This window comes from Ciconia boyciana, chromosome 10 (genome assembly GCF_034638445.1).
Source record: "Ciconia boyciana chromosome 10, ASM3463844v1, whole genome shotgun sequence".
NCBI classification, from domain to species: Eukaryota; Metazoa; Chordata; class Aves; order Ciconiiformes; family Ciconiidae; genus Ciconia; species Ciconia boyciana.
The window spans coordinates 29,122,894-29,146,136 of NC_132943.1; the positions used below are offsets into that span (position 1 = coordinate 29,122,894).

Below are 23,243 nucleotides of genomic sequence, written 5' to 3' on the forward strand. Positions count from 1 at the left end.
ACAGGGGCCCTTCCTTCTTCTCTGTGTGATGAGATCATTCAGGCATTGTGCAGTGTCTTCTCACTTAGATCACAGTAATAAATACAGAGAACCCCCACCAGTTTAATAAATAGCTTAAAAGATGGCAGTTTTGGCCTGCCTGAGGGAAATGCTGAGGTGGGAGGGTGACAGCCACTTTAGCTTAAGAGATAAGAACTGAGCCCTAGCAGTGGCACACACCTAACTGTTAGACTTGCTGCAGGCCAGTCCTCCCTTGGCAGGGAAGGCTTAGTACTGCCTTGTCTGAGGCTGCTGTCACAACAGGAATCTTTTAGCAGCTCAAAAGCAGCACAGCAGTGCCTACATGGAATGTGTGCCTACATGGAATGAGTGCCCACAGTGTAGCAGCAGAGGTGGCCCTGTTGTTGGTGAACAGTGCTGCTCCCTGAGGAGAATTTCCTCTTGGAGGCTGATGATTGCCAATGCAAATTAGAGCTGCCTGCAGCCTGCAGCTAAAGAGCACAAAGACAAACTTTTGGTCATGTCTTCACCAGAGGTCAAGCCACCTGAAACGTGATTTCCCACGAAGACATGTTGATTGTCTGGGCTTCACAATGTCCCTGAAATGAGCACAAACAGCTCAGAAGATAAGGTGCCAATAGCTAAGCCCTTCTCCTGCCTGCTCTGCAAGGGCTGGAGCTCTTTGTGGCATTGGGATTAAAGAACCGATCTGTCCTTGATAAAAAAATACCTTGGTATCTGCCCTTCCTTTCCTGCTAAATGGATGATGGTCACTGTAGGCAGCCACTTTTGTAGAAAACTTCCAACTCTCAAGGGGGAAAAATGGCCAACAATTATGCAGACAACTGTGGTAGGCATTTACACAGTTTGGAGTGTACAAACTCTAGCTGTGGCCTTTATGACATTTGCTATTAAACCAGGTTACTAGGCAAAAGCCTTGAAGAAACTATGGGCACTTAATCAAGATAACAAAGTGGATCCCAAGAACAGCACATGCAGATTAGCTGTAAATGTAGTTAATCCCTGAAAGCGCAGAGCAAATGGATCACCATGCGCACAGTGTGCATGTGGCTGCTGTCCATTTTAGTGCAAAAAGAAGGATGGGTACTCAGCTGGGGCACCCAGGACACCACCCCGGGGCCCCGCTGGCCCTGTGCATGAGCGAAAAGCGCAGGAAAGAGAACACAACACGTCTTGTGCAAACTGCAAGCAGCAATACTAAAAGCAAGAGGCAGGTGTGTTCCTCTTTAAGGTCAGCTGAAGGGCCTGGTGGTATGTGGGTGAATGAGGCCAGGGTCCTGCTGCAGAGAGGCTGCCGGGGAGGGAGAGACTGTGATTCACTTCAGGAGAGCGTTGGCTGACTGTGAGGAGGAGGCTGGCAGCCCTTGCTTCCCACCACGCTCACTCGTGCAGCGTCTGCAGTCACGGGGCACAGAGAAGGGGAAAATGAAGAGAACGGAGTGGCTGCAAGAGGAGAGGGAGATCAAAGCTTCTTCCTTTCCCCTCTCTGCTTCTGGCCCCTCAATTTGAGCTTCTGTGTCTTATTTCTGTTGTGTTTCTCCGTGTTTGTTTTCCCTAGAGGTCCACCTGCAAGGCCAGACCTCTGTGAGGAGAATCCCTTCCTCCCTGTGCCAAACAAGAATGCCTGTTCTGCTAGAGATCCTGAGCAACAGCAGCCGGCAGGCCAGGCCTGCCATCCCTGTCATCCCCGCCATCCCTGTACTCGTGCTACCTGGAGGTGCCATGGGTGCGATGGGGGCAGGTGGCTGCTCCTCGCCATTTCTGCTGACACCATCAGAGCAGCGACAAGTTTTACGAGTAACTTCATGAGCCAAGTCCAACCATTTCTGTCCTCCCAGCTGCATTTGCCTCACAGGATGGCAGCATTTGATATCTTGAAAGATAAAGAATATTTAGTTGTAAGCAAAGGAAAACTAGAGAAGATCGATGGTGGCAGTGGGGGGGAAATGAGCTGAAAACCATAGACAAGGCAAAAGTCTGAATAATCAGATGAGTGAGGAGGGTTATAGTGTGCAAGTGAAGAGGCATTGAGTCACATTGCAAGCTTGTACCATAAAATTATCTATACCTATTTCCCAGAAGGTGATTAGTTTGCATAATTCAGAAGTTTTATGAAGGGTGTTCATTGGAACTCGATGAATAATTAATTTTTTTTGTTTCGTTGGCAAATTTGGAAAGTCAAGAGGACTCATTTCAATCACACTGAAAGGAAAAAAAATTGATTTTTTTGTGAATTGAAAAGTAAAACCATTAATAATTTGGAGGCTTCAAATGAGACATTTGTTCCTAAAAAATTTTAGTGCTTCATTTTTATGTTGACTATTTAAATATGGTTTGAATATTTAAAAATAACAGGGATTTTTGAAAGAAAATGTTGCTTTGGACAAGAAAAAGCAAATCATTTAATTTGAAAATCATTGAGAACTATGCCATTGGAAATTCTGAAGGTTTTTTTCTTGATATTAAAGAATATAATCATACTGGCCAAGCTCCTGAAATATATTAATATCTCCTATCCATCCTGAACGTTTGGCTGCAGAAGTTCTTTTCAAAAACAAAAGCCCCATTCCCAGGCTCGACAGTTTATCATGCAAATCCAAACTTCTCAAGACTCCAGAGCCTGCAGCTCCATGTGTCTCCATCTCCTCAGTGCCCCAGGAACTCAACAAAACATTGATCAGTCACTGCAAAGTCACAAACAGAAATTATAGCTGCACTCTCTCCAGAGACTGCGTTCACCAGCTCAGCGTGTTATGACCTAATGTACCGTCTACTACTAAATAGCTTGCAAATGAAATTACTCTGTTTCAGGATGCAGTATTAAAAAAGCAACAACAAAAGCGCTCCTATAGCTTTTGTAGTTAAATCCCTTCAAGTCAGGAATGGGCAGTGCTGTAGTTTCGTAGCTATTGAAGGAATGGAGGAATGGGAATGAAGGGAGACGGAGTCCTGCCTAACCCCTCTAGCCCAAAGACCTTGGTACAGAAGTGCCATGTATTTTCAATCAATCTTGACCTCTGGCAATAACCCAACACATGCTGATATATCAGGTAGGTAATATTGCAGCAACGCCACTTACAAGGCTGTGGCAGCAAAATTTGTTGATGCAGTTAGGTCCTTGGAGTAACGAGAACCAGGCCTTCTGCTTTACACTTTTTCTTTTACAAGACCTAAGTTGGTTGCTGACGTTTGAAAATCATAAAAAGTGGGTTAATACAGTGGCCATTTAAATAAGCAAACATAGCAAAAAACCTTAGGAAGTGAAACTTTCTCAAGAAAGCTCTGCTTAACTACAGTTGCCCTTGCTGCAAAGGGTTCCCTTCACATTTTTCTCATTTCACCCAGTACTGGTTCTAGGCAGAAAAAAAGACAAAATTACATTTTGCCAGTGTGTAAGACACCTTTGTTTTCTTTGTAAAAGACCTGATGATTTAAAAATGAAAAATGTTGTTGGTGGGGGCTTGAAAAAAGCTTTAGGAAAAGATGTACATGCATTTTCTCAAAAATTTTCCCTTTTCCTTCAACATTTCATCAAAATTATAAGATTCAAAACATTTCCTCCCATTTTGCATAGGGCTTGATTTTCATTGGACCCCATCCAACACATTTGTTTTCTTTGTATGCACCAGATATAATCTCACTGCTATCTAAAAGAAAAATTCCCCAAGTGGTGCATTACCCCAAGCCCATCCTCCCTTTTATCCCCTCTTACTGACTTTGCAGCCCTGTTTTATAATCTCTTTCCCCCCTAGAAACACATTTGCAAACCTTCTTGATTCTCCCCTTCGTCTCTAGCACAGATGCCAACCAAACTGCCCACTGTCATACTTTCTGGTATCCATTATCCCTGTGGCCAAAACATTAGGAACTCTTTTGGATGCTGGATCTGAATTTTAAAATGTAGGATTTCCTAGCTGGGTTTTCAGGTGATGATAGTGGGAGGAGGCAGCCGGAGCTGTGAAGAAGCACATTAGTTGGATGCTCACTGCAATCAAAGTCTTTACAGCAGGCATTAATCGGTGCTCAACTGAAATAACCAGGAGAGCAAGCTGGCCACATTGACACATTCAAGTTAATATTCTTAGAGTTGCTATAGATGTAATTGTCTAAGAATATGAGAAAGATAAAGCTTGTAGGGAGTTGTAATATCTGTCAGTAAACAGCTATAGTAAGAAAGAGCTTCTGAACAGAGGGGTAGAGGCTTGTCAACTTTTTCCAACTGTCACTTTGGATAATGAGAGACTCGGCCTCCCCTTGTACATCTGGCCTCTCCGACATTTCAGGGGTTTGTTTTCATACTTAGCCCTGGTAGGGGCTTTGGGAAAGGGGAATTGCTAAGTCCTAGAAATGTGGTTCCAAGTACTCTGTAAACTAGGGAAGACAAAGGGAGTTTGAGTTATCACTAATGCAATGGTAAGACTTTGTACATGAGATCAGATTCTGCAGTGAAGAGTGGGTTGAGCAACAAATCCTGCAGCTGATACATTTTTGGAAGGAATAGGACCTGCTTTTAGTTTGCTGACTCACATGATGCCAGCCACGAACCCAGCGCTTGGCTACAGCCTCCCATTTGCAGAGAGGTCTGGGTTAGAGGGTGACTTTTTTTTTTTTTTTTGCAACTTCTACCCTTCAAGAAGATTCTTGGGATTTATTGTACAACCCTCTGCCAGAAATGCCTTATCTTTGTTTTCCAGAGCTTCCAGCCTATGATTTAACACATATTCTAATGCAAACTCACAAGCCTTGCACACATCACTGTAAACTTTCAGTAACATGTGGTGGCCCATGGACCAAAGGCAAACTGATCGAGCATATCACTTCATCAGGGCATCAGCCCTACAGATCTTAGACAGGATTCCCAGGAACAGATTCTCTGACAAGCTCTGAATAAACAATCTATAATAAAACCACTATTCATTCCATGCTTTTTGTAGATAAAACTGCAAAGAAAGAGGCAAGGACAAGGTGTGGGAAGCAGAAAAGTGAGGTGAGGTTATAGCAAGGAGAGATTCTGAAGTGGGCCCCACCCCTCAGTGCTGTGTTTCCATACCACCTTGCTCTGTTATGTAAATTTTAAGGAACATTATTGACAGGGATGCAGGTGGTGCACTATCTGGTCTTTACTAAAATGTGTTTTCATTTGTAAGTGGCTTCTGGGCAGGTTTTGTCTGGAAATACGCTTCATTCACAGCCAAACAGTGACATCTGGAAGCACTGAAAAGCTACATATACCCTTCACTGATCCAGCCACTCATATTTCTGCCCAAAACATCCTTTCCCCTCTTGGTATTCTCATTTCCCTATATCCATCTCATCAAGAGCCCTCTGAGATTTCCACACAGAAGCTGTTTCCCTAAGACGTCCAAGGCTTCTGGCTTCTGTTCCCAAACTCGGTGTGCTCCTGGGAAGAGATGCATACCTGTGCTGGAGTTCTGAGATCCACTCTCTGCACAAGCAAATCAGACCAAGTGTGGATGTGGTTGAATGTGACAAAATGCCTTTAGAAGCCTTAGCCCATGATCACTATTCACCTCAACTGCTGAAACATTCTCTTCTCCGGCCTTGACAAACTTCGGCTCGCTGCTATATATTCAAAATGTTACTGTGAATCTGTCAATTTGAACACCTTGTCATTCTCTTTGTGTCTGTCTGCTGGCTTCCCCCTTCTGCTATATTACTAAGTTTCCTTCCTTCCTTTAATTTAATTTTATTTAATTTAACTTCATTTCATCTCATCTCATTTTCCAGCCCATCCCATTCTAACTATCAGCTCTCATTCACTCTTCAGAAATGGCCTCCAGACTTTGACTGGTGAACAAAGCTGATCTTCATTACCCACTTGTCATCAATTCAAAGAGGTGCTTTAGAATGTGCTCCATGCCATCCCTTGGATTTGAACAGAATTTCCCACTGTGAGCTTAGGAAAATGCCTTTCCTTGTCAGGTCCCCTGTCTTTCAGATATTTGGATTCTCTGTATGTCCACTGAGCTGGAGCACTATCTCCTTCATGTAAACTTCTTTCAGTCCTTTGCTTTATAAACATTAAATATAAAGGTTTAATTCTAGGTTTTCCAGGAGTCCTGCTTTGATCTTGTAGTTTGAAATGCCATAAAAAAGATTTTTTTAAAAAAATCAGGGTGTTAATTAGCCCTGTGAAAACTGGAAGTAGGCCTTTAAGCTAAATACCACACGTGAATTATGCTCCTCATCTGTACCCTTTAAAAATATTTCTTGCACATCTCATTTTTGAGGAGAACACTCCTCACATGTCTTCAGCAAAGCTTTATTTATTCTTCTTTATTTATTCTTGTGTCCCTCGTTAAATGCAAACTGCTGTACTGTCAGAGCCAGAGATTATCAGAAATACAGCTACCTTTTGCTGGTTTTCCTTTTTGCAATGCTTTAAGAAATAAATGGAAGCAGAAGTAAAAGCTTTCTCCAGTGTTTCTCCATGTCTCCACAGCTGCAGCTCATCATGGGGTATGCTTAACTGATTTATGTTTAGACTTGAGGGGTTCCTTTGGTTCTTTTTTGCTTATTCCTGAAAACAGACTAGCTTTCAGTGTTCACTCTGGGATGAAGGTGTCTGCTTTATTCTGTGTTCACTCCCAAGTGACTGGCCTATTAACAAGAGGTTTGTGGTGCTCTGCTTTGGAAAGCTCCTTCCTTAAAGGTAAGTCTTAAACATCTGCCAAGATACATCAGGGTCGGTGTTCAAATTCCTCCTAAAATCTCTCCCCTGCCACAACCCCTTAAAGGAAACTGGAGAAGAGTAAGGAAGCTGGTGTGTAAACACCTTTTGCCTGTGTTGCTTCTCAGTCTTGTCTCTATTTCCTCTTACTTCTGTCTATATCTCTTTCCATACAGTCTCGGATCTTACATTTTGACTGTAAGCTGCATAGGACATGGGGAGGAGGCAATACATTCACAGGGGTCCTGGTCCAGGCAGGGGTTCTGGTTGCTACTGGGGCATGTATGGACTATTAAAATAACATGTAGCAAACCCAGCCAGGTAAGGGGTACAATGCAGACCTTCAAGGCTAACTGAGAACTGTTAGCATGAAAAGTTGTGAGGCAATTTTCCCTCTGTGTTAGATAACTATAGATGCCCTGAATTTCAGGAAAGCCTGTTGGATGTAATTAATGTTACAGTAGCGGAAACAAAGCCTAGACTGTAAAAAGGAAATACCAACAATTGTAGCACAAAGAAAAAGGATGCTCACACATCCACCCACACCTCAAATCCTTCTGGACAATCTGCTGGTCAGAAGTGCACAAGAAGACCAACCCTGTGTGCCCTGAGAAGTACTGGATGGAGAATTCCTCAGCTAGTGGTGTCCTCGCCTCTGCTGAGGCTGGATTGAGGGCACAGGTTTAGGACTAGAGAGCAGCATCTGTAAATCCAGGTTAGAAGATGACAGAAAGGCCTCATTTCTGAGAGACTTAAAAATCAGTGGTTTTGTGATGTGAATTGTGGTTCCTTCAGGAACCAAGACTAATCCACCAAACTTGGTCATATCTAGGCCTTTACTTACACTAATCAGGTTTTAGTCCTTTAATGGTAATGAAACAATATTTTTCCAGTCACTGTGTTATTTCCTTTTCTCTTTACCTATTGTTTTGTAGAAAAGATTTTTTCTTCAGCCATACCACTTAGAGGTCTGGATTTTTTTTTTCAAATGACAGTGCATTTCAAAACCCCAATAGGTTTGTGGCAAACTAACATGGTAAAAACGTGAACTGTTTAACATAATAAGACATGATCTCACATTCTGAGTTTAACAAAATATCCTGAAACCAGATACTTATGCAAATGATAAGCTTCTCTTCTCCCCATTACATCTCAAGCAATTCACCAAGCAAGTTCCTGTCACAGAAGAAAAAAACATGGGCAGCATGAGACAAGCTTTGAAGCATGAAAATAATTTTGTGATTAATAACATTTTGCAATGGGAATTCTGGCAGGGTGTCAGCAGGAAGGTTTGCCCTAACAAGCGTTCAATGAAGAAAAGCAATTCAAATCACTAAAATGTGAGCAACTAACCCAAAATAAGAAAGAAACTTACATGAGAGTTATTTAACTTGCTAGCAATCTGACTCATCACAGTAGTGTCGTCCAGTGTTCAGTGTAAATTGCATGTCCCTCTCTGAGCTAAGTTCAAAGAGGCCGTGAGACCCAAACCACTCCTAAGCTGATTCCTCAGTTTAAGGCTCTGCAGCTTAGCTCTGCAAGGCCCTCAGTCCCCTCCCCTGCTCTGACACTTTGCATATGTAGAGTATAAAGGTTTCCGGTGACCTGGGGATTAATATCACCCCTAAGAACAAAGAGTACTATAATATAAGTACGTGCATTAAAGGAAAGATTCATCTTACACTGAGCTTTTGGACATGGCAAGTGCAAAGCACAGGCTGTTGGAGACAGCCAGAGGAATATCCTTCCTGAAAGACCTTCTGAATCTCAGAGTCAGAGGGAGGGCTCTTCTTTCACCCATTCCCTTGCCCTGGACCTAGGCCATGTGTCAGGTTCCAGTTATGGGGAAAGGGTGGAAGAAAAAAAGTTCTCAAGATGAGGAAGTCAGGGCAGGAAGATACCAGACTACACAGACAAGAAGGCACAGCAACTAGGGAAGACAGGTCCTGCAGCTGTAGCCCACAAAGCATGGCTGTGATATACAGGGAAGGTGGACCAAGCAGAAGTCCAGAGACTCTTCATCAGCTGAGGAGTAGTTAGAAGAGGGGCACAGCAGGGACAAAAGGTGTCCCCAGTGATTCTTGTGGATGTTATTTTAGGTGGGAACTACGAGTACCTTGTTCCATGCCATAACTGAGCTGGGAAGGATAGGAGCAGTGAAGGAGAGATCTTATTTTGAACAAGATCTCTATTTTACTGCATCATCCATCTGCTATCTACATACGTTAACTCAAGATCCAAAGTCTGATAAGCAAGGATAGAGGGCACCATTGCAAGGTGATCTCTATCCATTGGAAGGGGGATACTCTAGGCTCACCTCAGGCTGCCCTGGCTATGAAGACAGAGACGACTTGAAGAGACTCCACAGGGAGACATATTGTGACTGACTTACAGAGCAGTCATCATAACATGAGGCTTTGAAGGAGGAACAAGGGTAAAAAGTAAAAAGTGGTTGATCTGAAAAGGCACCCTGAGAACAAAACAGCCAGGAAACGAGTACCACTGGAAACACAATGTTTGCCAGAGCAGTCTCAATTGCCAGAGAGAGCAGCACCAGAGCACTACCTCTAACTCTAGCTGTATAAGGTACTGTGGATATGTGGGACAGTGAGCGCTGAATTTTACATGGCAATCCTTTGCAAGTGTTTAGTGGTTAATCGCACCATCAATTTGCAGTCTCAATCAATTATCAGGAGATGACATTATGGTTGTTGAAGCTCAAATGCATCATTTGTTTAACTGCATACAAAATCCAAGCCCAAAAGGCACATAGGACAGGTAATTTGGTTACTACTCTGGATATGAAAGTGTTAGGTATAACCTGGTAATTTCATGCCGTAAATCTCACTGATATTCTGGTACATGATGTTGCAATAGCATTTATTTAATATTAAATTTAATATTAAAATTGATTTAAGCTTGTCTAACCAGTAATACAACATGGGTCTGACTCATTATTAGGGTGCAGTTTTTCATTTTCCCATAGCCATATTTTTATTTATCATCAGTTCTGTTTTGAATGCTGGTTAAGATCAAACTGACTATGAATCTGTCCTTACAAACAATTGTTGCATGACCTAAGTATGGAAGCAGTAAATTTATTTATATTATTACGTATTTATGTGATTTCAAGATCAAATATTTATCCTGTGTCTTTGGATTAGGCAGGCTACTCTTCAAGAACTAATGCTGTTAGTTTTTCTAGGTCACAGTTCAAAAGTAGGTCTTTGCAATCTGCTACATCTACATATATAAATGATGAAGCACCTTCTGAAAGAACTTCTCAAAGTGTGGGAAAAAAAAAGAATGATGACCTGCAGTGTAACTGAAGTGTAACTTCATTTTTATGAAATTCTTTAGGCAATGATTCATGGATATAACAGTCTATCACATAAAAAAGCACAATGATTTTCGGACCTTACATGACTTTAAAAGGCCAATGGGTGAAAACTGTTTCACTGAGATTTGAAATGACGCAGGTGCTCTAAGCAGAGATAGCAATAATCAAAGCTCCTGCAGTGTTTTTCATCTGTTGATCTCAAGGTACTTAGACAGTAAAGTCCGTAGATAGGGAAAGTACTGTATAGATATGGAAGTCATTAGCTATAAACCTAGATAGATAATTTTTTCTTGGAAACAGGACAGCCTAAAGAAGCTGGGTTATGATTCAGGTCGCATTGCTGATATGAAAAGATGAAGTAATTGCAAGTGTCATCAGTATTTTGAAGGGGACAGCAATTTTTAAACATCAAAAGCACTAACATTAAAGCAAGCAAAGAAATTGGGGGCGGAGGGAAGCCCTCCATAAAAAAGCTAGCTCGCACTGATTCACTGTGCCACATTAGGCAGAAGTATAATTCTATGTGTGTTATTCTAGTAGGAAATACCTGATGATTGCTAAAATATTAAGTGCTATGATTGTGCAAGCTGGCAGTACGAAAGGGCCTGAAATGCTCTATTGGATGATTACCTTTCCTCCCCCAATTCTTAAAGCAGAATGGATGGCAGTTTCAGATTGAATATATATTTTCCATCTGCTGAATAGTTGTTTTTGTTCATGCTGTTTGAGGTTAACTGTGCACGTACTAATCAAACCCACTACTTCCTTTCTCGTAAAACCAAAACAAAGCTTCATATTACTTTCAGGTACAGCATCTGGGATCAAAGCTATATATATACACACTGACTCTGTGTGGGTTCAAACATTTCGAAGATTCAGTATCCTGAAAGGTGTCGCCTTTTTTCCAGTCCTGAGAGTTCCAGTTTGTCTTAAAGTCTGAAGGCATCAGCTACCTTCAGTCCCTTCAGCATCTGTCCCAGCGCAGGAATGCTCTCAATATTGGTCACCGTGGGCTTTCTCTGCACAGCCACTGCCATTGCCGAAGGTGGGTAGATGAAGGAGACAAGGTAGCTGGGGTTTCTCGGTTTCACATCTTTGCAGGAGATGGACTGGGTACAACAGGGAGAGGGAGATGACATGGGACCCCTCCATAGGACAGTCTGGGAACAAGGTCTTGGGGCACCGTGAGGTATCTGGAAAACCACACACAGGCTTTAGAGCAGTAGCATCTGTAGAGAGGCTTGGCAGGATTCAGAGTAGCTCAAGAAGGAAGAAAGATTTTTTACAAACCAGGGCCTGTGAGCGAAGTTGTTGGCAGCTGATAATGTGGATATTGAGGTTTGAATGGATGGAGAAATTCTACTCCTCTTCGTCCCAAATTCTTGCACTACAGAACTGAAGAAGATAAGCCCTGCCCCAAAATGGAGTGATATAAAATGAAATTGAACAAATAATACTGAGTCTTCACAGCTTATTAAAGCAAAAATCAGTGCCTTCCCATTGTGTAGCAGGATAGAGTATAGAAGTTGTAAAAAGCAGCCAATGGGGATGCACATGGTGCACTAGTTTCCCTTTAAGATTTATAATGATTTTTTGCAGTATGTTTATCAGGCTTTGCTATGTGTTGCTATACGGTGGCTTGGGGTATATACTGTTGCTGTACTGAGGCTTGGGAATAGCTGGTTAAAAATGAGGAGCAAAAAGATCAGAAACAAAAATATGCAAACAGGTTTTCCATTCAGTTTTACTCTTACCCTAATGGTTCTGTTCCATGTTCCATACAGGATGTCAACCTGTTTGTTTCTAAATGTGAACTTGCTTATTTCTACCAGGCAGAAATTGTGGTTTAAATGCCTAATTGTAAATTTCAAATTTCAGCTTTACCATCTGAAGTCTAGTATTTTGCTTTCTTATGTACATTTAAAAGTTTGTGTTGAGGGAAACCGAAGCATGCAGGTCATTGCTCCAGTAAGTGGGCCAAATTACCTACTATTTAAGCAACAAGTAATTGCTGAGATTTATAATATAATTTATAGTAATGAAAACACTTCTTGAGCTTTTCTAAGTATATTAATGCAGTGCCTATGTGAATTGTGGTCTTGGAGTCCTTTTTTGGGAAGGATTTAGCAGCTTTTCTAGGAATTACCCATGGATAATAGGAGGTGGTAGGACTCCCTGTTGTGCAGGTTTCAAGTAAATGACTGCAGATCATTTCTTGACAGTTCACTTACCGTCATGCTCTTTACTTCCTTACAGTAATGGAAGTGACTCAGCCAGCAATGGTGCTGGCCAACAGGCAAGGAGTCGCCAGCTTGGTGTGTAAATACAAGCACATTGGGAATGCAAAGGAAATTCGAGTGACTCTGCTTAAACAGACGGGTGACCAGTTCACTGAGATTTGTGCTTCAACTTACACAACGGAGTTTAAAATGTTCAGTGTGGAAGAGGTCATTCAGTGCCGTGTCAGCCCTAGCCGAAACAATGTGACCCTCACCCTCACTGGCCTGCAAGCTAATGATACTGGTCTTTACATCTGCAAGATGGAGCGGATGTACCCTCCACCCTATTTTATGAACAAGGGAAATGGAACGCATCTCTATGTCATTGGTAAGCCAAGCAGCTTTACAGGACTGTGCTATTCCCAGGTTAAGGGAGTTGCTGTTATGTCTCAAAGGTCTTCAAAGTTCTGTTTGTAAGAAGTGAGATGGAACACTGATTCAAGCTCTGAGAATCATGATTAGCTCTTATTCCTTTCAGGTCTCCCTGCACACACCTAAAGCAGGCATATTCATAGTCACGCAATGTATTTAGCAATGTATGGATGTTTGACAGCATAAGCAATACCATATAGTGTACATGTATGTCTAGGCAGTTAGATATGTAAGTGCAGAAACGATGAAGAGTAAGGTGTATGTTCTTCTACAGATAAAGCCTATTTGCATTGGAGGTTGAGTGGGCAGGGACCCAGAGCTCAATCCTGGTAGTATCCTGGGATAGCACGTGCTAGAGAAAAGCAAAGTGGAGGCTGACTTATTGACTCTAGGGGCTTCCTTATGAGGCTCATGTGTGACATGACTTGTGTGATATCATATGTTTTAGATCCAGAACCTTGTCCAGACACTGCCATATATCTCTGGGTATTAGGAGCTACTGCCTCAGGATTTTTTCTTTACAGTATCATCATCTCAGCCATTCTCGTGGGCAAAGCGGTAAGTCCCATCAACTCAGCCCCATCCTGCTAATAACACCCCTCATGTGTGATGAGGACAATGATTTCACATTGTGTGAAATGTGTGATGAGACATCATTGTGTGATGTTGTGTGATGAGACATCATTGTGTCTGATGAGGACAAGGAGAAAGAAATGAGAACAGGGAAGAACACTGGGAACAAACACAGTGGGATGTTCCTTTTTACTGCTGCAATGCTGTTAGAATAATGCAAAATACGAGAACTTGCTGGAGCTGCCATTTAGATTTGTTTATGGTTCATTTGTGTTGCCAGAGTGCCAGAAAGCAGTCAGCTTACATCTGGGACTGACCCTTGGCTTAGGTTTGGATGCTTAGAACAGGTTGGAGTCCTGGATGCTTCTGGGATCAAAGGCAACAGTCTTCACGTGTAATCTGATTTCACAACTGATTCATACAAAATCCCAATATTTGATTTTTCCTTTTCTCACCATTCACCTCTGTGCAAAGTAAATTTAAAGAGGCTTCCCCTTGTGATGGGGGGGAATTGTAACTTACAGCATTTTTAACTTCACAGCTAGAAATATCTGCACAAAGACAAAGGCATGCAAAATGTAAGCCTGGGTTGCCTCTTTCTGGGGGGGGCTGGGCTACTCACAGTCTGTTAGAAATAAACCTGATGCCAAAGCTTAAAACCAAACAGTATCCCTGTCCCATATTTTTCAATCTGCCCTTGTCCCTGGAAGCTAAATGAAACTGTCCGGTGTGAACACTCCTAGTTTTGAACCAATACTGAACTCTGCAGCAGGAGCACCTTCAAAGGGCTAAATGAATGGCAGGACTCTGGTTTTTGCTAAATGGCCCCTGTAACTCCTGATTCTCCCTCAAATGGTCTCAACAGATCTTCTACAAAGAGGGGTGACAGGGAAAGGTGTCTAGAATACCTTCTGCTCAGTAAAGGCAGAACATCCATCAGTTTTCTCTAAAATGTACTGGTCAATGATTATGCTGTGATCACTTGTTTATTTTACTGTCTTCCTGTATTTTATAGATAAAAAGAAGACGATGTCTCACTACTGGGGTCTATGTGAAAATGCCTTCTGAAAAGCTAGAGAAAAAAGTGATTCCATTCCACATCACTGTTAACTGAAACAAGAAAAGAGAGAAACCATTTCCTAGCTGGGATGGAGAGTCTGCTAATTCACTTAAGCTAAAGAAATAAAAGTAATTGTCTTATTACAAAGGTGTACGAGAAGGAGAGAGAATATTCTTTGTAACTTCTATGGTTTGGAGGAGAATAAATAGTTTATGCATTAATATTTCAAGGTTAACCCTGTCACATAAAAATGGCTGCATTAGGCCATTGATTCTTTGAGTTGTATTGTACCAATATGTAGTGTCTATATATACATATATATGTATAGCATTAAGAGCTATTGCTGTTGCAGCTGAGCATCTTACTGTCAAATTTCACCATGTCTACTGATCATCTGAAATCCAAACACTATTACGACAGAGGCTTGTGTGTCATTGCAAGGCTAATCCTATAGGTCTGGGGGGCAGGGGCAGAAGAGCACACTAATGTACAAAGGAATGTTGACTTGTTTCCCTGCATTGCTATTTATTGGACCCATTTCTGGCATTAGTGCTCTGCGCTTCCACAGAGGCATCACTGTAGGCTGGCACTGATGACACTGCTGCTCTAAAAGCCTGATCTCAGCTCCTTTCGCTGGCATTGTGTCCCAGCAGTGCCATGCTGGAGTTAACATCGATAATATCTGAGCCAGTGCTGACAGCTCAGTTGGAAAGAAAGACTGCCCAGCAGGAGCCCTCTTAGGCTGTTGCTGGGAGGATGTTCCAGCTCTGCTGGGGTCTTGCGTTTTACAAATGCTAAATTAGCATCTATCCAAAAGGCAGAAGTATGTTGCTGTGTTTAACTGAGTCTATTTTCCATGAAAATACCGACAGTGTATAATCTTGTTTATTAGTTATGTACCATTCAATAAAAATCTTGAAGCTTTGCCCAAATTCAAGTTCATTTCTTATTCACCATTCTCAGAAGAAACAGGAAGTGGCTACATGTTAGAAAGCAGTGATGACAAGATGAACCTTTCCCCTCTGACCCTGTGTTTTGCCCTTCTGAGGGAGCCTGTGTGCTCATGCCAACACTTACTTTCTCAGCTCTCCTTCTCAGGGGGCCACCATTAAAATCTGTCAAGTCTTCTATTTGTCTAGTTAGAGCTGCTGTGATGTGGTTCAGAGACCTTTTCACTTCCAGCAAAGTTACTTGCAGAAGGTAGCTGTAACGACTTTGACAGCATCTCCTGTACATGTTTATACAAAAAGCTAGTCCTAGTTTCAAATCCTGTTTTCTTTGCACCTCTTTGACACTCTCACTCACTAAATGCTAGCCGACACACAAAGCTGCTGGAGCTTAAAACAATTTCAGCATTCTCAGCTACTACCTACTACTTTGACTCTTTGCTATCAAAATTTCACCTTGCAACCCAAAAACTTGGCAGCATGTGTCTCTGTTTCACAGCTGTGAATCCATCTTCTTGGCTCCATAACTATGAACCCAAACCCCACAGCCCTCTATGCCACGTTCCTGCAGTGGCAGCAGCTCCCAGAACACCAAATCTCATTGCTCTTTTGGTTTGCTTTTCCCTCTTGCCCCTTCAACTGGCACCACCTCCAACTGTACAAATAAACATTCACATTCTCAATTTGCCAATGTTTGCAAGTGCTAACTGCTCTCTCAATGTTGACCTACAATTGTAGTGCATTAAGTAAAAGTAGCATCTGATGACATACCCTTTTTCTGAAGGCGTTTTAGTATTCTGATATCAGTCTGGGATTTTTCCCCTAATTTTCCACTAACCTGCTGTTTTGGGGATAAAAAATGGTCAAAGATCACACATCTGACGTCACTGCAAAATGACTGAATTTCTGCCTATTCAAGTGCAGCCTGCTCAGAGAAATGTGTTCCATTATTGGTAAAAATAGATTTGACCCACACATCCACTTGTACAAGCTGTAAAGTCTTCCGATAAATTTATTCTGGCAAAGCAAGAATAATTATCCAGGGCAATTTTTTTCCACCACAGCAAGTAGTAGCTCAGATATCCCCTGAATCATGCATCTGACTCCTAATCAGTAATCAACTGTTTCTTCTTTTTCTTTTCCTTGACAATTCCTATACACTGGGACCAAGAACTTAGTTTTCTTAAGCAATCTAAAAGCAGCTCAAGTAAATTATTTTCTAAGTTTATCCCTCCCGGGTGAAGAGATGCTTTGGACCTGTATCAACAACCTCATGACCTCTGGCCACAGCTGGCTGTGAATCTGTGTCACCATAGAACCTGTGTGTATTCCAATTCACCTTCATTTCTGGCAGCTAAGTTGACCATGGTTAGGTCTTCTGCATCCACCTGGACTAATCCCTTTTAGTACACTAGCATTTCCTTGAGACATTCAGTCTGTAATGATCAGTGAAGAATTTTGTCCTAAATAAGCTGCAGGCTGCTAAATTACCTGAATAGTGAAGGTTATGGGAGATATATAGTGAAGGTTATGGGAGATAATATAGGTTATATTACTTCTCTTATTTCTGCAGTGCTTAATTTTCTCTCTCTGGCTTTCCTTACCACTGTAGCAGCCTTCTCTGAGCTAAATGTTATATAAGTACGCATTATCATTTTTGTCCTAAGCCAGGTTCCCCTTTCAAATCTTCTGGCAGAGTAATAGGTGCACTCAAATCAGCAGATGTAGCAGTGAAGACCAAAGTGGGATTTCAGTTCAGATTTTATTGACAATGATACTCTTGTAATTTGTATCTGGCACTACAGAGATGAGTGGAGCCTAAGTGCCTGCAAAGATGATACTTATACCTATCTCCATATGGTCCATACAGCAGCTAGCTCTGAAGAGTGCAGAGCCCAGACCTCAGGGAATTTCCATTCCCCTGATGCCCTGTGCTGCCCTCCAGGACCTCGAGCTCTGTACTTTTCCCTGACACTTGGAGAGCATCTTGCCACGATCAGCACTCAAAAAAAAATTGACATATGCAAGTCAGATACAGTTTTCTGTCAGATCACAGCAGTACCAATATGAAAGGTGCACACTCTAGGTCAGTGTACATCCCAGAAAATGCAATAAAGAGGAAATCCTGACTCTTTCTGGGAAGAATGTGAAAAGGAAAGGTGAAAGGATTTGGTCTCAGAACTCTGCTCATTAGAACAGGGCGTTTAAAAACAGAACTGAGAATCTTACCTGGACACCCAAATAAGGAGACCATACTGCTTGGTGAGGTTCAGGAAGAGTCGCTTTTGATGAGCCCTTTACCCAGCCAGGAGATATGTCAGCCTGTTTGAGAAACAGAGAGAGTGAGTTTCTGGCTGCATCTGAGTGGGCATTCACAGGTACACTTGTCTGCATCAAAGACAATGGCATATGCCACCCCCTACCCCTCAATATTCTATTTTCATTTTCATCCATGTTTTTATCTGAACTATTTTTCTCCTTGCCATTTTCAATTATCAGAGTCCTAACTGATACAGAAAAACATGTGACAAGAGTCTCCCACCTGGCTACTCTACGAGTAGGCAATGAGGTGAGATTTGGAGGCAAAGTACATTGGAAGGTAAGATAGGACTGGCTTCTTCCTTTTGCTAGACAAAAGCTATTGCTGGGGAGTGAGCCCTGAAAAATAAACCAGAAAATGCATCATTTTTCCCCGCGATGGGAACAGTCTGAACCATGACTAAAGAGCTCTGCCTCTAGGAGAGGCATAAATAGGAATCAGATGATGTAGCCAAGAGTTATATAATGAAATCCAAACCAAAGAAGGCTGGTGTATAGCAGATGATTTTATGCATTACTAAAAACAATTTATTCCTGACATTTGTAAACTGCATGCTTGCTTGAACACATAAATGGTACTTTGAGCTAGCTTCTATCACAGCTAGGCTGTGGGGCCTCTACAGTCCCTGGGAGGGTAACATAAATTTTGAATGCAGGCTGGGAGGGAGGTGTGGGGAAGAGGTGAAATGCAGAACATTTTTGAGCTGCAGAGAATGAGGAAAGAATTACAAATACACAGCACCATACTCTGCTGATCCTGCAGATTCCTGAGCATCACTTGGGCATAATTATTCCTGTACTTCTACACACAGACATTCAGCACTTACATGACTTTGTTATCATTTTGTGTGAATGGTTTTTGTGACTGATAAAAGAACAGTCTTATTTAAGGGTACTTTTATATTGTATATCAAAGAGGGATGGTGAGGAACTGTGGTATGTTTGATCAAATAACAGTTACTGATAAAATATCTTAGTAACTATGGGAAGGGGGGTTGTAAAAATTGTCCCTGAAGACAGTTTAAAAGTTTTTGTTGTTTACAAGAGGGACAGAGCAAGGAAGAGTTCAGGTAAGGGACAAAACTTAATCGGGAATTATTAATAATTCCTGCTGATGTGACAAGGCAGATGCTTCCACAAAGTAGGAGATTATTAACTACTCAAAATTTCACTATTCTTTCCTTTTTTAACTTTTAAAATGGATATTTCTTTCTATTTCCATAGTCAGCTGTCTTAACCACAGTCATGGTTTTATATCTTAATGAACGTTTTTTAGTGGTTATGAAGTTACAGTTGAACAAAAAGTTCTCAGTTTCTTCACTGACATTTTTTCTTCTTCATTCTCTTCTGGCTGTTGTTTTGAAAAAGTAGTACTTTAAAATGTTCAGTTTGATCTGCTTCATTTGCTGCTCTGGAGTGGGATGCTTCTACACAACAACACAGAACACTTCTGTTCTGTTCAAACATCCACATGATAGAAATGAGGTCCCAAACTTTTCAAGTTACTTTTGTTCACAGGAGCAGCAACAGGCAAGCTTCCTGCAGCAGAAGCGGTAAGACAGAGGCATTTTTCAATATAAGTATATTACAAATCGAAAAATATGCAGTCAAAATTAGGATTAAAGAATCTGGATGAATTCTGTTATAGCACAGTATTTATAGGCATGCAATTTTCTGGCAAACATGCTATGTAGTACTTCTTTATTCACCGCTAGAATTGATAATAAGGAAGCAAATCTTACTCACTAGCTATAATACTGGCAGTTCAGTAAGTAATGAAATATTGACTGTTCAAAATGAAAGGTAATGTATTCATGGCTCTTTGTTTTCATTACAAACTCTTTCCACACAGGGCAGCCATTAGAGTCATCTTTTGTATCATTGACAGTAACTGTGCAGCTGCAGTTGCGCAGAGTTGTCCTGTCAGAGTGCAAGAAAATCACGGCATGATCCTGAGAAATCATATATCAGGCAACCTGACAGCTTTGACCTTGACTAAAAAAATCCATTCTGAGATACGTTTCTTTCATCATTGGAGTGCTTCTGGATTACTTGGGGTTTTTTCAATAAAAAGCAAGACCTTGTTTTTAAAGAAAACGGAATTTCTCACATAATTACATGATTCCAGTAGGTGGGATTTTAAGAAGACCACCTCCTGTAACAGCATATGTGATACAACTGGGAGAGCTTGAAACACTGGGTAACATCTGGTTGGACTATGCTGTGTCGTGGGTGGGATTTATCGACATTCATGCTCTGCCCTGTGATGCAGCAGCTTGTGTTGAAAGCTGGAACAAGCAGCAGGATGCTTTGTTCTTCCCAGCCAGGATCAGTGCCTGGGATGTGGGTTTTCTATGGTAAATGAACTTTAAAGTTTGGGTTGAGATCGCCATTTACATGAAAAATACAGGATTTCTGTTTTTACATAAATAAAAATATCTACAGTGAGCAAATACCCCATGTTTCTTTCAAATTAGAAACTGAGTAGCCAGGCCCCAAAGACTCCTAGAGTTCAGTACACACAGGCAGTAAATGAATCCTGCTCTACATGAAATGGGTTATTGTTAACTTACTACACCTTAGTCCTGCTTTTAGAGCTTCTGCTTGGGGATTTGTAGCTTCCTTGAACTAGCGATGAAAGGGGCCAGCAGAAGTACTGCTTACTTTTGTGCAAACTAGAAAGTCTCCCGCCAGAGTGTGAGGGGATTGGTATGTACCAACTTCCACAGTACTTAGTGCTGGGCACTTGCATCATCATAAACTATAAGAAATATCTCAACCTCCTTCCTCCCTGTGAAAATTCTCATTGAAAGCTGGTCTCTGTTGGCCTTCAGCTGCACTGCAGAGACCTCTCTTCATGTGCTGGTGTGTGGGGAAAGCTAAGGTGTTTGAAGTTCTGTAGAAACTCTGATAAGACTTCTTTTCTTGTACGTTTTCAGAGTCGGCCTTCTTACCTGCTAGACATAGTCTCTAGTTCCTGCTGTTGTCATCTTTTTACTTCATTTGAACCCAAACAAATACAACAAATAGGTGATTAAAAATAGGCCTTCTCTTGCCCTGTGCTAGGAACAGTGTCAGGCGGTACTATGGAAACACAAAACCTGCTCTAATTGATTTGCATCATACAGATTAAAAATTTAGATGCAATGAGCTGGACAAAAATTGTAGAAATACTTGGCAGGGAAACAAGAACCAAAAATAATCCACATTTGAAACTGCCACAAAACGTGGTATGTTAGCAGTACTTGATCAAGATCAGAAAGCAAAACAGTTCATTTCTCTGTAAGTTATCAAATCCTTCTGGTAAGTGACACTCTGGAAACATTCGATAGCTTCATAACTGGCTGACTTAATGTTTTACATGCAGGAAAGATGGCTAGAACAGCAGTAATCAGCAGAATAAGTTGGTTTCATAGTTGAGCTTTGGTGAGGTGTTACATCGTGTGGGTAGCATTTATAAGAGCTCTCTCACTTTTAATTCTGTAGCAAAGATGACTGTCTGCTTCACAAATTAATAATATTTTCCTTTCTCCTATAATGCCAAACTAATTCATTATATCATATTTTATTTTATGAGTATTTTTCTAGTCTTCTTTTTATAGTACTCTCTCATTAAGATGGAACATCTTCTAAGCGTTTTCCTCTCTTCGTCTCTCTGCAATAATATAATGCCCTTATAATAATATTACCAATAGGTTCCAAACTGATGTTACTCCCCCTCACATATGTAAGCCACAGGCACATATCCGGTGTAAAAATTCTTCACATTAACGTCATCATTTATACTGTAATTTTCAGATTAACTTCCTTTTTTTTTTATGTTTTTACTTCATATTTTATGATTAAGAAAGACCAGGCTTCCATATACTTATATCAAATACAGCAATTGCTCTACTACCACTGATCACAAGGAAGTTGTGGTTCTTTCATTGGAGTGGACAAAGTCGCTTCACTCTCAGGTTTCAGATGCCTCAGTCGGAAATACACCTTAAGCATTTGCTTTATAGTTCCTGGAAGTAGGGCAGTCATGATGCTAAGTGTGGACATGTGTTTCCTTTCTCTTCTTTTGTTTTTCAATGCTGGATGCTCCATAGGACCAGATTGCTAGTGTCTTGTCCAACGACTATGTGAGGAGGGGACGCAGGCTATGTCTTATTCAGTAGGTGGATAACATGCAGAGGAGGGTAACAACTTGCATGGCACCTGAATGAAAGTCAGGCTGCAAAAGGAAGAGTCCGGAGAAAGTGAGAGGACGTCAGCCTGCCTGCACATAACGTGAATGTAATCTCTAAATGCAGCACCTTTTTAAAATATTCTCGCAAAAAAAAAGAGTTTAGATGTGGCAACGTGGATGCTTTTGGTGTTACTTTCCAACATGCAGAACAGGAAACACTCAACGCCTAGGTCTGCTCTAGATAGATGAAGCATTTGAATTGAATATCCTCTTCCACTAATAAACTGCTCACATTAAACATTTTGTCTATATCTACTTTGGCAAATTTTTGTGTATAGAAAAATTCTGAAAAAAAGGAAATATGTTGGTATTTCAAAATCAAATACTTTGACTTCTTTGAAATAGTGTTTCACTCTAAAATTTACTCTAGCTATATCGAATTTATAACAAAAATACTGTTTGCCAAACATAAAATGATTATTTTCTCAACTTCCTAGTTTGTCAAAATTTCAGATTATTTTCAGATTGGATAGTGAATTTAAAGCTAGTTATTCTCATAAGTCTAGTCTTTGCAAAAGAACAGAAATTATGTATGTGAGTGTCAAATCTGTAAAGAAAAAAGATAATGAAACTTTATCAGAAAATCCAGATGAGGCCAAATGTAGCAGAAACTATTGTGTTGATCTTCCTTTCTCACCTTACAATAAAACCAGAAGCATTTTGTGTTAATTATGACATTTGAGTGGGTACTGAAGGTACAATTATTTTTCAATAACTAGTCAACCATCTTTTTCTGATTATAATTCTTTTTATGCTATAGGTAGTTACCATTATGTGATTCCAAGTTCAATTCGTTATTATGACAAATAGAACTTCAGATACTGCCAGTTGGACCCAACTGGATCTTTACAACTTCCTTTTAACTTAATCCTTTCTTTACTCTATGAATTTAATTGTCCTGGAGGCCAGTACATGGATTAAAAGCACTGACACGTGTAGCTAACTACTCAGACTCACACTAAAAGCTCGTTCATGTGGCTTTAAGCTCATGAATAAATCACAAAATCTTACTCACCATACATTAGTAACAATAGGGTAAAGTTTAGTGAAATGTTTAAGTGTTGTAGAAAGCTGTCCCTGCAATAGAATTGGAAGAGCAGAAGCTGGAAATAACTTGTATGTAAAGCAGGTAGTGTAGGAAAGTAGAATTAGGATTTAAATCTATTAAACATATACAACAAAATATAGTAATACAGAAATAGGCATATGAAATATGCATAGCTCTATATTGAGCATGCCTGAAGGCTTCTCATGTTACATAAACGCACAATTTATTATAATAAAAACTCTTGAAAAAACCTGTCACTTATTCAGAAATACATTGTCTTGACTCTGTTCTGAAATAAAACCTATAAATTATCTGAAAAATGAAGTGTTGCCAGTTTCTGTCTAGTTGCTAGAAAATAT

General features: G+C 40.8%; 1 protein-coding gene and 1 long non-coding RNA gene across 5 annotated transcripts in view; one reads left to right on the forward strand and one right to left on the reverse strand.

The window, feature by feature from the left end:
- LOC140657783 (uncharacterized) overlaps positions 1-23,243 on the reverse strand; it is a 185,548-nt gene that overhangs the window by 86,202 nt on the left and 76,103 nt on the right. For 3 of the 4 annotated variants that reach the window (XR_012044486.1, XR_012044485.1, XR_012044487.1), the window contains exon 3: positions 17,513-17,605. This is a non-coding gene — a long non-coding RNA (uncharacterized lncRNA). Of the gene's footprint in view, positions 1-10,010; positions 11,246-17,512; positions 17,606-23,243 lie in introns of those variants that run through there. The other variant, XR_012044488.1, reaches the window with a different exon arrangement.
- Positions 11,040-14,390, forward strand: CTLA4 (cytotoxic T-lymphocyte associated protein 4). The gene is made up of 4 exons (XM_072875346.1): positions 11,040-11,097; positions 12,309-12,659; positions 13,152-13,261; positions 14,292-14,390. The coding sequence occupies exons 1-4, from the start codon at positions 11,040-11,042 to the stop codon at positions 14,388-14,390; spliced, it is 618 nt and encodes a 205-aa protein (XP_072731447.1).

Coding starts and splice junctions, on each gene's coding strand:
- CTLA4 (XM_072875346.1), top strand. CDS start 11,040: ATGCTCTCAATATTGGTCACCGTGGGCTTTCTCTGCACAGCCACTGCC. Junction 11,098..12,308: donor AGCCACTGCCATTGCCGAAG/GTGGGTAGATGA, acceptor ACTTCCTTACAG/TAATGGAAGTGACTCAGCCA. Junction 13,262..14,291: donor CCATTCTCGTGGGCAAAGCG/GTAAGTCCCATC, acceptor TGTATTTTATAG/ATAAAAAGAAGACGATGTCT.